The following is a 14,057-nucleotide window of genomic DNA, read 5'->3' as shown; positions in this document are numbered from 1 at the left end:
CTTCCAATTCAATATTCATGGATAAAGAGCTAGCTCTCTTTCACACGTATCTTTTTTCATTATGTGTAAATGCTGCTGCAGCTCTGGCAACTTCCACAGGAAACAGGCAATTAAAGTTAACTAGGCGAAGCTGGCTCCCTGCAGAACAGTACTGTCAGGTGGAACAAGCATCAACAGAACCCAGCACAAACCAGCTGGCAGACTGGCTTAATAAGTCTGGCAATGATCGCCGCATTACCCACTGTGGCTTACAACAGGTTCTGCAGCTCATCAGCATTTCTTCTTTCATCGAAAGAAAACAAAATTAGACCGCAAGATATTTAAAAAAATAACAAATGGGACAGAGAGAAAGGACAAAGAGATTTCAGCCTGGCAGCGAAGGTTCTGGAGAATCCATGGCATCCATATTGGCCGGATGAAAAGGAAGAAACAGAAACAATCCAAGTTAAATTTTACTTTCCCTTTAAAGGGATCACGGAAACAAATAACCCTACAAATCCGACCGCACACCAACAAAGCAGACACTATGAGTTTGACAGGAGAATTTAATAAACCTGTTGGTTCCTTCATCAGATTCTCAGTTGTTTTTCTGTATTTTTAAAAAAAGTGTTCACTTATTTTGATTGTTAAACAGTCAAAAAACTCATCCAACTTGTTACACCTTAAAGATAAAACTCTAGTACAGCTTTCAAACACTTTTAAAAGAGTAAAAAAAAAAAGACTACCATAAATATATCCAAACAAAACAAAGAAGAGGCCATTGTGGTAAGCAAATGAGCCGTAGTGATATTAAAAGCAGCCAGGTGTAGAGGTTTGTGCCGTCTCCCACCGATTAGTATTTACATGACATGTGAAGAGCAGCACACCACCTGTAGCTGCCGCGTCAACCAGTATCCAGCTACGATCTTGTTTAATGTAGGACTTATGGAAATGAAGGTAGGAGCATGCAAATGACACAGCACCTCTGATACATGTCAAATAGGATTCAATCATGTGTTGCCTCTGGCTAGAAAACGATGCAAAACGGAGGAGAAAGAAGGCAGAACAATTCCTCTGTCAGCTTTGTCATCTGCAGGCCGCGCTGCAGCCGCTCAGATTTCAAACTTCAAATAAAACCATAGCTAATCTAAAGTCTACTTGTCTGAAAGTGACCATCATTGAATAGAAACTAAGGGTCAGTAATTGTTTTAGTCTCATTTGGTTAAAGGTTTTTGATAATAAAATCCAGTCCTATGGAAAGCCAGATATTTTCCTGTATTGTAAATAGAGTGAGAAATGCTACAACCAATGACATTTTAGATAAAAAGTTTGACGTTGTCTGATTAAAAACGTAAAATCAAAAGACTGGATTTACTTCACAGGTCAGTTAAGCCATCATTGTAAACCTGGAATGGAAGAAACATTAAATCTTGTGAATGTTAGACCCACAGCTGTACAAACTACCAAGTAAATTGCGATTTCTCACAGGTGCGGCCAACAGGAGACGTTCCCGCTCTCCACACTGGGCCATTCTGCGTAACCTAAACTTTAATCCCATCTATTTTACAGATGTTCAACGCCTGCACAGTCCCCGTTATCTCGGCTGCAATCCCAAACCTAGTCCTGACCTGAACACTTTAATTCTCTGGTCCAGAGGTAAAGGTAATCCAGTTGGCTGAAAACCTTCATGTAATTAAAGAGCAAGCAAAGTGAAATGTGAGAAACTGTATAATCTGATGCCAGCTGGAGACCGCTTCAGACCAGAGGCTCGCTGTGGAGCGGCTCCCTGTGAGCTGAAAATGGCAACAATCAGAGAAATTACAGTGGTGAACACCACATTGACAGATCATGGCAAACATTTTGTGTTCTAAAATTAATAAACCACTCAAGACTGGGACAAGTCTGCACAAGTGAAAGGAGCATGGCACAGCTTAAAAATAAACAGAAACAGCAACATTGCTGCAGATTTTTATCAATTATTCCAATTTTTCTACCAGATTAGACCTCCTTTTCAGAATTTCTCTTAAATGTAGCCCTACAGAAAGGGTTTAAATGAATCCAAAAGCATAATGTAGCACCCTTTAGTGGTCGATAAATGTATGAGAAGTGCCGCTCCTCCTCTGTGAATGCAGTTTTGTCCTTGCTTCTGGGTTAAATGAAAGAAGAAGAGGGGGTATACACACAGTCAGAGGCAGATTGGGAAGTCCACGTACCCCGATGATAGCATTCAGCTCAGTCATTGTCACCTGCTTAGCCCTCTCAACAGCTTGAGCCACCTGCTGTTGATGCTGCAGGACACAAACACAAAAGATCAGACACAAGACAGAGAAGAGCGCAGGTAAAAAGAAGACATTCAGACATTTGCTGCTTCTCGAAGTAGAAAATAGACCCTTCACTCCACCTTAATACCAGGGAGAAAGTCTATAATATGTGCTTAAATCTAAAGGATATGCGCAAAAGTAAACCCAGGTGGGAATAAAATGAGGTCCGAACAGTAAAAAAGTTGTTTACTTTAAGTTAATTAACTTTATGGGGGAAAAAATTTACTTTTACAAGTATTTTTATTACACTGTACTACAGGACGGGGCACTTATCGCATTGTTTATCACTTATTATAATACATTGATAAGATTTTGATTTGATCGTTATCATGATCAATGAACAATGTTTATTTGAAGCTAATTTGGATTTTTTTTTTCTTTTGTCTGGTTTTGTTATTTTGTAATTAATTATTTTCATTTTGACCTTGATAACTTTATACTTTGGTCTATATGTTGATATAATCTTAAAATACTATATGATGGCTATTTTAATCAGTTACTCTGTATTTGGGTTTAATTTTCTACCAAATACTTTTCTGCTCTTACTTGAGTAATTTCTTGGGCAGCTACTTTTTACTTTCACTTGAGTAACAACATGCTGAAGTTGTGCTTCTGATACTTGAGTACGATTTTTGGGTTCTCTACCCATCTCTGTCAAAACGTAATCAGTTGGAAGATGCTACAACAAGCAACCAATCAGCTATTGAGCAACAGCCTCTATTTTAATATTTTTAGTTCTTCAAGCATGGCAAAATCTAGCTTATTTCCTTTAAGGTGCAGCTTACTCTCCTAAAACTCACCTCTTGTGACAAGAACGGCATGATCTGAGCCAGAATTGCATTGAGGCGTTTGGCAATTTCCGTCTGCAGGAGAGAAGAAATAAAATATTAGAAGAACACACTTACGATGCGTTGCATGCACCAACAGACTGCAGTTTAATTACCTATAAAACCAAACTGTTTGCAGCGTCCATCTGGGTAAAACGTGCACTTTCTAACCAAATTGTATTTCTAACTAAATTGGGACCGCCCAAGAACAAATTTACTCCCCCCCTCCTCTCCGATGCTTCCATTAAGCTCAAGTCTTTATTTCATTAGGAGGCTGAAATATGCTAATACCATCTGGCTGGAGAGAGCCTAATGAGGTCCATACTTCATAATTACGGCCTATAAAGAGAGAGGGGGAGAAGGAGAGGGCACGCTGAAGCAGACAGGTTTACTCTCCAGCCCTATCTATCAGAGCCATCTTTGGTATCGACCACATAATATTAGCCGGCAGAGTAAGCTGATACTGCAGGGGCTCAATGTACATAATGCACTTTACAGCGCCGCATTTGGGCAAATGGATACGCTGTGCTGCCCGTCTTACTGCACTCGGAGGTCCCATGACATTTTGCCCGAGCCAATTTCCCTTTTTAAATTCTGCACTTTCCGCAGAGTCGAGGAGCACAAGAGGAACACAAAAGTGGGAAGCGGAGTGAAAGGAGGTGGAAGTGGTGATGAATGGAGGAGAGAAATCCTCTGATTTGACACTAAGGTAATGCGGTTTGACTGAACCAGGGGAGGTGAACTAATTGATTCTGAGAGATTAGGGGTGGAGGCCCAGCAGGTGTGTGTGGGTCGAAGAGGTCCTTCCCGCCATTTTGGACGCCCCTGCATTCCGCTCATTTACTCCTTAACCTTGTTTGAATGTGAAAAGGGGGAGAGACAGGAGGTGCCAGTAGCTTTCTGAAAAACCTCTGTCACCCTTTTCACTTTCAGGGGGAGCAGGAGACGAAGAGGGGAGGAAGGAGAGGGGGCAGACCTTTGCTGTCTTGTCAGGATTTATCTCACAACCCCTGTTTGACCTCAAACGGACGGCGCTTTCTTCCTCCCAAAGCTTCTTCACACCCCTTTCATGCTAATTCTACTCCTCTCTTCTATACCCTTCCTCTTCCTTTCTCCTCCTCTCGTCCTCCCCTCTTCTGTTGCCGGGGCAACGCTATCTGGCACGGCTTATCGTTATGTAAATTGGGCTGAGGGGCTCTGACCAGAACAGCCTGTAAAATCATATTAGGAGCAGCACAGAGGCAGGTCATTAAATTGAATTTTCGGCCTGTCGATCTGATCGGCACGGGAAATTAATGAGGGATAACTGGGAATGCGGAGGCGGCAGAGGAGAAGGTGTGGGGGGCGGGCGGATGGCGAGCTGACATGGAGGAAGGGTGGGGGACTCTTTGGAGACTCATAAAGCATCATCATTACTGGGGGGTTGGGGGGGGGCGTACACAATGACACTGGCAGGGTGAATGTGTTTCAGTGTTACGCCACTTGCCTGGAAATGGCTGCAGGGGGAGCAGCACAGGGCTTGTAGAAACAGCTGTATGCTGATGCACTCGGCTATTAACGCAACTGCATTACGCACAAAGGCATCCATTTGCTCGCAGCCAATCGCCACTTCAGGGCCACCGTTTGAGGCCAGAAAAATCTGTGGCATTCAGGCGCTGCACTCCGTGGTTTATGGTTGAATTTATTATCGGGTGGTGTGGCACAGTAAAGAGCTGGAGTAACGTGGAAAAAAAAAAAAACTGCTTCTTTGTAGTTAGATGTTCTGAAAACTTTTGACCCCCATTGTTGACTTCAGCCCAAAACTCATCTGGGGATCAGAGTGGTAAGAATTTTGACTCATCAATAAGATTTCACTCACTGATGGTAAAAACAAAAGCAAGCCGGCAGTATAATAGGAAATGTCATATTTGTTATTTTGTCCATTGTTTGTTCTGTATCAGTATATATCAATGACTTTGAAATTATGATAAAATGCAGTTACTGTGAAAAGTTTAGTGATACAAATCACACTTTAAGTGGACAAGTGGAAAAGCCTACTTCAAATGGGAATATTTTTCAGGAATAATATTTGTTTGTGGCACTATGATTGCTGTCCCATGCAGTCACAAACATACAGTTACTCAAAAATATATATATTTTTTTTATTGTAATCTTCAAGATGACCATAGTAGTTCAATAAAATATCATAACAAGATCCCAAGTCCATTATGCCCACCTCTATATGTGGCTTTAAAGTAAAAATAAATAGAAATGCACTTAGTTGAACTATTTTCTCCGTCCTTTCCCGATTTCATTCCTCTGTTCACCCACCCAGTGAGGGTAATGAGGACAAGTGTGTTTGAACAGAGTCCTGACAGCTAAACATGAACATGCAGAAAACACCCGCTGTGGGCTTACAGAAGCCAAAACAGGACCACTTCATTTTTTTCTTTTTGAAGTAACCATTTTTCCACAGAGCTTTCAGCAGCAGAGACAGGTTTATAGTCACTTTAAGCCGCTGGAAACAGAGGCCTTTGAGCCAGCTGAAGCTTTTCTCTGCAGCTCCACAATTACAGGTACTCAGCGTTGTCTAGGAGCACCAGAGCTTGGAGAGGCCCGCTCTCTCCACCGCATCCCTCTGTCAATTGCGCGTTGAAAGCCGTTTGGCTGTTTGTCGCTCCAGGCATTAGCCCCCAGAGTCGAGAGCCGAGTCTCTGACGAGGATTCAATTGGCGAGGAAAACAAGTGGCATATGATGAGGAGGCAGAGATGGCTGTTTGGGAATTATCTTCTCAGCCAGGGCAAGAGGAAGAAAGAGCCACTTAGAGGTACCTTGTTCATTTCGAATGCATGAGGAACATTTTGAATGTGCGTGACAATTTAGTTAGAGCCAATATGCAGAGAAAGAAACAACATTTCTGCAGGGAAACCTATGGAAGCAGAGCATCTGTGACAGATAACATTCCTCTGTTTGAATCCTAACTCCAGCCAGTTCGGAAACATACACCCCAAACAATAATAGTGCAACACTCCTTCACCAACTTCTTCAGCCTTCCTATCAAAATAAAGCACGTCTCACAGCCTCGAGTAACCTCATCAAACTCCCCTGAGCGTGGGTGTGTGTGTGTTCTCCTACTCAGTTTGTTTTGGCTTTGAGACAGATCGACCATCATCACCTTGGCAAACAATTCCAGGAATCCCCTATAAATTATTCATTTGCACAAGCTCCGTTTCTCCTTCCTCCCCGTTCCTCCTTTCTCCAGGAAACAGACCCGATAACACTTTCTCCCACCCCCACCACCACCACCTCAGATCGTTCAACAAGTGACGAATCGGATAATCGGTATATCTATAAAAATGCTATAAGTTCACTTTGAATCCCTATGATTCCATTTAATCCTAGCTCTAATTGGAATGAACAGGCAAAAAGCTAAGCTTAAAACATAAGGAGGCATGAAAGAGATAAACATCCAGCCAGACAGAGAGCTGAGGGAGTTGAAAACAAAGCAACCCCCGACACCCCTCCACCCCACTCACACACACACCTCCACCACAGTCAGCAGGGCATGTTGCTGAGGCAGCCTAATGAGCTGCGCTAATTAAAATCACTTATTGACAGCAAGCAAGGGTGATTACCTCCACCCTGCACTTTTTGCCATCATAAGAGACACTGTCAAAACAAATTACCTCCCGGCAGCCGCAGCCACACACACACACGCACACACACCTTCCCTTTCATGACAACCGCTCTGCTCAGCAGCAGCATAGAGGGGAAACAGTGTGCTGGAACCTCAATTACTGTATGTTTGTGTAAGTAGACACAAACAGTGTTTCTATGTTGGGATATTTATAGATATGTGTGTGTCTGTGTTAATGCATGAGTTCCTTTTCAGTCCAGAATTGTTGGGGTAACAACAAAGTGAATTTATAATGTGTGTTTGTTTTTTTTTCACACTACAATAAATCTTCAACGCAAGCAAAGTAACACGCCCGCCTGCTTCCAATAATCCAGCCTGCAGCCGTTCGTATGAACAACGGCGACGGCGAGGGGCCGTCTGTTTACCTCTCGCTGATGTCATCACAAACACTTGTTCAGCAGGGAAGGGAGAAAGAAAAGGGAAGGAGGGTGGCAGGAGCAATAAATTATTCAGAGAGCTCTCCGCTGGGCTTATTGACAAACAAAGGAGATGCACAGGACAAGTCGATTAACCCATTTACCCCGGAACGCCTAGGCTCCAGATTACATCCACGCTTTCTTCCCACTCGTTTGGGCCGCGTATCACTCCTACCTGCTTTACCGCTGATAAAAAGCCCAGAAAGGGGCAGGGGCTGGCAGGCTTGGCTGCCTTGATGATCAAAAAACGCATCTAGTTAGCATAGCGCGCGCCAACTAACGTGCATGAACGAAGCAGCATGCTGCTCCTCCAACCGGGCTCCCCTCCCGCCGATGCCATTAACCTTCTGGATCTCACGGCCACGAGGCCTCCACCCCACCATTCTTCATCTCGCCCCCCGCCTCTCTCATGTACTGCCACTCTCGTACATCATATTGTGTGGCTAATGACACGGGGGCCATCTTTCACGTCCCCTTGCTGCGGTGGTGGGAGAGGCGGTGGAAAAAAATACGACGGTACAAACGGGGAGACAAAAAAAAATAATGGATCTGAGGAAGCAATAAAAAGTTTAAAAAGGGGAAGTAGTATGTGTTTTCCAGGCACATTTTGTAGCACAATGAAGAACCTATAAGTCTTTAGCTTTTACATGTCATCTTCTCACATTCTCTAGGTGAGAAACCTTTATTTTTGGTGCCAACAGGAGAGATGAGGTTGATAATCCTCACAAACTCACAAGTTCATCTATTCCACTACATCCAACATACTTTTGTTTGTTTATACTTTTAATCTCATCCTCAACAACAGCCATGAACTGAGTTTTAAATCCCCTGTTTACATCTTCCATTGACATAACACACCACTTGAGCCTTAAATGCTTCACTTCTACGAGTTGGACGACACAACGCCACCGTCTGTTGTAGATGCTTAAACTAAAAAAATATATATAAGGTTGAGTAAGGAGGTCTTCAACTCCAGTCCTCCAGAAATACTGTCCTTAAACTTTTAGATGCATCCCTGCTTCAACACATCTGAATCAATTGGTTGAATTTACCTCTTCAACATGTCATGAAGTCGTTTGTTACTGGAGTGATATCTGTATGTCTGTTTTAAGTTATGAGGTACAGAATGATTATGTCACTACTGATCTTTTTTTACTCTTTTTTTTTCTTACATCTTATGACCACTGGGCAGAGAAAAACCACTGGTATTACTGATTATGTTGCCTTAATATAAGCTGATTACTCACTGCTATCATGAAAACATCTACTACAATAAGTATTCAGTATTCAGTATTCGCAAACCGAATGCTTGGAAAACAGCGAGTATGTGGGCACATTTATGTGAATGAATGCATGAGGGGGCAGTGTGGGAAAGATAAACATATGATGCAATTTTTTGCTTGTCCACAGTTTCCACAGGGCTGTAACCCAAATAATTTAAGCCAAGGCTTACAAAAATAAAAATTCACCAGAAGCCAGGCAAAGCTAACTTCATGTTGACACATTAATCACTTTACATAAAAAGTCCAAAAGTCAAACCAAGTCACCATCTATCAAGCTTCTCATTTCTCTAAGGTATTCCTGCAGAAAGAAAAAGTCCATTCAGCGGTTCATTTGATTCTTTTTCCAGGGTCTTTCAAGTATCTTGGCATTTCCTTCATAAGAGTTGACTCAGGTCTCTTCACATGATGAGCCTTTGTATTATTTATGGCACAAATTTGTTTTTTTTGTCCTCTTTTGACAAACTCTTACAATCCTTAACTTGAATCAACAACTGTCTCTGATCCATTTGTTGGAGCCTGATGCTGGCATTACATGCTAAACATTTCTGGTGAGACATCACTGAGCTATAAACCAAAGTCGTTGAGTGTGGTGCCTCAACTCCTGGGAGCTCCAGGGCAGTTTCAGGTAGAGGATTGTGAATAATGAATTTCAGCAAGCCATCCAAATGAGTTACCATTACATTCTATTGTTCACGCATTTCTGTAAAGCACCACTGAAGTTACTGCTGCTTCCTTCGACGTGTGAAACACGACAGAAACAAACTAACAAGATGGTTGTGAAACACAGAAACGACTTTTCTTCTACCGAAAAGACTCCTTAGGTGGTGTGAAACAAACTGGATATTCTTCCAGTACATCTATGGGGCGATAGCAGCGTGTCCGCTGAGTAGATGAGCTTTTAAATTCCTTAGCCATGGAAATTCAAACATCTGCTGGTAGAAAAAAAACCCCAGTAGCTCAAGACAAACCACTCAAAAGCATACATCGCCAGTTTGTCTGCCAGATACTTTAATCTCATCAACCGCCTCATCAGAGAGCGTGCCCTTAATGTTGTTTAACCTGTCAGCATTTCTACAACAGGAAGCCTGTATGGGTACGCCTCTGAAAAGCATTTAGGGATGAGGGCAGGAACTAAGGTCAGATATGCATGCATGCACATGTTTATACTCTTCAAACACTAGGGGAGGAAAAAACAAAAACACAAGTGTTTTGGATGTACATAGACCATATCTGATGTGGCCACATACCTGTTTGTGCATCTCAATGTTGAGTCCGTAGGACATCTCATAGTACTGAAAAATAAAGAGACAAAACATTAAACTTCAAACTTTTCACTTCAAAAATACAGACTCAAAGGCAGGCATTTATCCTCAAATACCCTTGTGTTAAACCCTAGCAGGTTTAACACAAGTGATTCTAGGTCATTTGTTTTGACCCCGTAATGAGAAAATGAAAGACTAAGGTATTTTTATTTTAACTGTTCACTCAGTAATGGAAAGGAGTGAAAAAAGCAGAACAACTTTGACCAAAACAGTCAACAATATTTGTGTACTTTTCACTGCAGCAGTAACACAGGACTGGTTTCGTCTGAGTGACAGGTTGTCTCTAAACACAACCCCAACCTATGACCTCAAAGACCTGACCAGAAAACAAAAACACACTTTCTGTGATGGTCAAAAGCCAAACTAACCAGATTCAAACTAAAGTGTAGTTGTTTACCAAAGATTTATAGCTGATGATAACACCTTATCATAACAAAAAGGAGATTCAAGAAAGTGAAATCGACACCTTGTCTGTCATTAGTTCTTTAACACAAACAATAATTTTATTTGGATACACCAGAAGGGAGACTGATTGCTCTGTGGACGCTCAATGAAGCTTGTGTTGGCAAGAACCTTTGAGTTGGGTCATGTTTACAAAACCATCTGTTTTTGTCCCGATTTGATGAACTCTGAACTGAGTGTAGTACAAACTATCTGAGTGTACTTTTACATTAAATCTGGTCTTAAAAGCAGTTGCAAGCATTTATGATTTGAAATACTAATAATCTTTTAACACAGGCAGTAATATCCCACCATGTTTCGTTCACTGTTTTACACTGAACAGCAGGAAAACGTCTAATTAAACTGAATCCTGGACAAATTGCAGCTAATATTATTAGGCCCAGCTGTTGACCAACTTAAAATTTTCCTAAATCGATCTGAGAGACTATGCATGAAAAACAATTCTTGGGTTAGAAATTTTTATGAAAATGAATGTTCTTTGGGAGTTTCACCAGAGGGGGGGTAACAAAAGCCGATCAAAGGTGCTCACTTGGGGCACTTGTTGTTCTAACACATGTACTTAGAGCTGTCCACTTGACATCTGATCAAACAGGAAGCATGTTGGCAGCAAGTCTGAGCAGACTCACACTCTTCCCCTGTCTGAGAAAGCTGTGGTTGTGACACTTGTTTCACTCTGAGGAGGTTACTAAAATAAAACAATAAGACACACACAGGAAACCCACTGATTCATGCACAAAGCCAGCAGAGGAGCCATTAACTTCCTTTGGATTCTGTTAGGTGTGTTAGGGTGAAGTGGGAGGGGGGGGGACTGGAGGCCCTCAAAGAGGAAACCAGAGACACAGATGGGACGGGGTCATCACACCCTAAGATCAATAGCTGGACATTTGACCCTGTCTAGAATTTCAACGGGCCCTTAACCCCCATCCTGCTCCTCCTCGTCCAATGAAAACAAGCGTGAGTCAACAATCTAGCAAGATCTTGGAAAAACAACTAGGTTGCACCACCTGTGACTTTTCACCTGAGGCAAATGGGAGGGTACGGCATTAAATCAGATTCATGGCTTACAATTATTGCACTTACCATGACATAGTGGCGCTGCATTTCAGTCTTTTCGTTGGCAAGTTTATCGTACTCCACTTTGAGACTTGCAGGAAGAAAGGAAAACAAAAGGAGAGAAGGTGTTTACTGAACATGATCCGAACAGAGAGCCATCAGAAAAGCAAACACCGACAACTGTTTACAGTAAACGCGAGAAAGCAGTTTAGATTTTATACGCCGTGTGTGTCGGCCTGGGGTGCATGAGGCTACAATAAAGGAGCGACCAGTAGCAGCTTCCTCTTCCTATTGTTTCCAGGAAGCCAAAGCTGTTTACAGTCAGTTAGTCATTACCTGTGGTACTGGGCCTGCAGGAACTGAAATTCGTCTTTGATCCTATCGCAGGACTCTGCCACCGTGAACTTGAAGCCAGGCTGCCCTGGTTGGTGAGGTGCCTGAAAGAGTGGAAACACCGCAGGTGTGAACATCATCAGCAGATAACTTTCCTGCCACCACCTCCTGCTTTTTCTCGCTGAACCCAGTTCTTTATCTCTTCGTGGCTTTTTACACGTCTGCTGAGCCTCAAGAAGCAGAACAGAAAGAAGGCTGCCGTCATCCCTGATCTACCAATAAGTCACCAACTTAGTCCATCCACAAAGAACTACCTACTGAATAAATGGCTTTTTGTCGTTTTTTTTTGCCATTGCACAACTATTTAAACCATACACAAGGTGCAGCACACCTTGGCACCAACTCAAGTCATAAATAGCAACAGCTCAATTCTCAGGTAATTAAGCTATTCGTTTTTAAAGGGTGCTTTATCTGCATCATTGCACAAACAGTGACAAAGACAGCTACTCACCGGATGCCGGCCTTGTGGATACATGTCGAGCCTTTTACACAAGGGAATCGATGTGTTTTTCTCCCCCCCACCTTCTTTTTTTTTTGGTCGTAAATCCCAGAGAAGGTGCGGTAAATCACCGCCACCCCCTCCCCTGTAAACGCAGGATGGCGGCGGACAAAGCAAAGCCTTTTTTTTCTTCTTTTTTTTTCGGGGCTGCCAGGCGCACTTTCAGCCCGGTGGATGTGTCACCTCCTCCTCAGCCTGGCTTCGGACCTGAGCAAACAGAAAAACGGGCCTGAATGGATCACGCAAACAAAACACAACACAAAGCGACACCAATTTCACCTGAGTGACCCAACCGCGGAGTCGGTTACGTAAAAATAACAACAACAATGGAAATAAAGTCGCTCCTTCGGGGGCGATTTGGAAAACATTGCCCGAGATCTGACAGATTCTTTACCAGCGCGTTGAGTGTGCAAAAAAAAAAAAATGGGACGAATTCCCCAAGCGTAAGAATAAATCCCAAAGTTTTAGTTTTGAATTCGCCCGCAGGGACACGATGCTTCGCTTTTCTTATAAATGCACTGAGTTCTCCTTCACAATCAGAGAGAGAATCTACGGTGTTCCGGCTGTCCGAGGTGATCAGAAAACAAGAAGTCCGCACCGCCACTCGCCTCGTTAGCGTCTCTCTCCGTGAAGCCCTTTTTTTTTTACCTTTGTCTCGACTGATTCCTCCCTCCTCTGCACAGGTAAGAAATAGTATCCACACGCTGCGGAATAGCGTCGACGTCCCACCGCCACTGACGACTTGAAGAGCAAAACACGTCGTCCCCGTGTTCGTTGGGCTTCGTCTCGCTCGGCCCGTTGAGAGTCCGTTAAAGCCCGGCGATTCCGAGGCGGAGACAGACCGTCCGTCCGTCCGCCCGGTCTGTCGGTCGGTCGCTGGACGAGTCCTCGACCGCAGACAACTTCAAAAACAGACTAAGTTAGATCCCGCAGCAGTCCTCCGCTTCTCCGGTAGCTCCTGATAGTATGAACTGTCGACTGAACCGGTTATTTTGTGTTAAAATATCGAGCGTTGTGAAATTCACCGCCAGCCAGCCGTTGGGTACCCAGTTCCTCCGCCGCGCGCTGTACCACACACAGACTGTGCACTGACACGAGGACCTCACTGCTGAGAGAGAGCCGCGCGCCGACCAATCAGGCTCCTCGACGGAGCTCAGCGCGAGCAACGAATCACTGAGCGGCGTCCCCACGTGGGGATGGACGAAAACAGAGGTCCTCATTGGACGAACGCGGTGACCTCACCGCGGTCGCCATTTTGGATGTGAAGTGACATTCTGAGCGTTCAACAACTTGTTCAAAACAAAGGTAATAATTTATATGTTCGTCCATTTCAGCGAAGCAGAGCAAATGCCGTCTACATCTATTAAACTCTGGTCACCCAAGGACGTCTGTGGTGTGAACGTCACCCCAAGAGGTGTGCTTATTTAAGCAAATTAAATGGCAGGTGAACATGTATAAATTAAAGCAACGTCACCCTAAAATAAATATTAGTATTGCAACGTGAAGGTGACACTTTTACAAGAAAGAGACAGATATGCAAAGAAAAACAAAACACGCTCGCTTGGCTATCAAACCAAAAGCAACAATAAAGCACACGCATGTATTAAAACATTAAATTCGGAGAATATAAAAAAATAAAGACGCTCTATCTACAGCAGAGCGCCCTTTGAGTGACTTGAATTGATCGACTTATTTCTAACGAGACCTTAAGCGTGTACAAGCTTTCCTATCACCATCAATAGGAAGACTACAACACCTCCGTGCCTCCGCCTATCACGCGCCGCTCACTCTGCAACACCCCACGTGGGGGCCTCCGACGCCGCCT

At 43.4% G+C, this 14,057-nt stretch overlaps 1 protein-coding gene across 7 annotated transcripts in view; it reads right to left on the bottom strand.

Moving 5' to 3' along the window:
• LOC129369515 (transducin-like enhancer protein 3-B) overlaps positions 1-13,329 on the bottom strand; it is a 28,245-nt gene extending 14,916 nt beyond the window's left edge. For 4 of the 7 annotated variants that reach the window (XM_055044987.1, XM_055044984.1, XM_055044988.1 and 1 more), the window contains exons 1-7: positions 12,881-13,329; positions 12,185-12,439; positions 11,677-11,777; positions 11,368-11,431; positions 9,751-9,795; positions 3,101-3,163; positions 2,193-2,267 (exon numbers count right to left, since the gene is read on the bottom strand). In XM_055044987.1, coding sequence (XP_054900962.1) covers positions 2,193-2,267; positions 3,101-3,163; positions 9,751-9,795; positions 11,368-11,431; positions 11,677-11,777; positions 12,185-12,208 — 372 coding nt within the window. In that variant the 5' untranslated portion in view covers positions 12,209-12,439; positions 12,881-13,329. Of the gene's footprint in view, positions 1-2,162; positions 2,268-3,100; positions 3,164-9,750; positions 9,796-11,367; positions 11,432-11,676; positions 11,778-12,184; positions 12,440-12,880 lie in introns of all 7 variants that reach the window. The other 3 variants (XM_055044986.1, XM_055044981.1, XM_055044983.1) reach the window with 1 other exon arrangement.
• Positions 13,330-14,057: the final 728 nt, after the last annotated feature.

The sequence above is a fragment of the Poeciliopsis prolifica genome, unplaced genomic scaffold, assembly GCF_027474105.1.
Source record: "Poeciliopsis prolifica strain line A6 unplaced genomic scaffold, Auburn_PproV2 SCAFFOLD021, whole genome shotgun sequence".
Lineage (NCBI taxonomy): Eukaryota > Metazoa > Chordata > Actinopteri > Cyprinodontiformes > Poeciliidae > Poeciliopsis > Poeciliopsis prolifica.
This window is presented reverse-complemented; position numbering and strand designations above follow the sequence as displayed.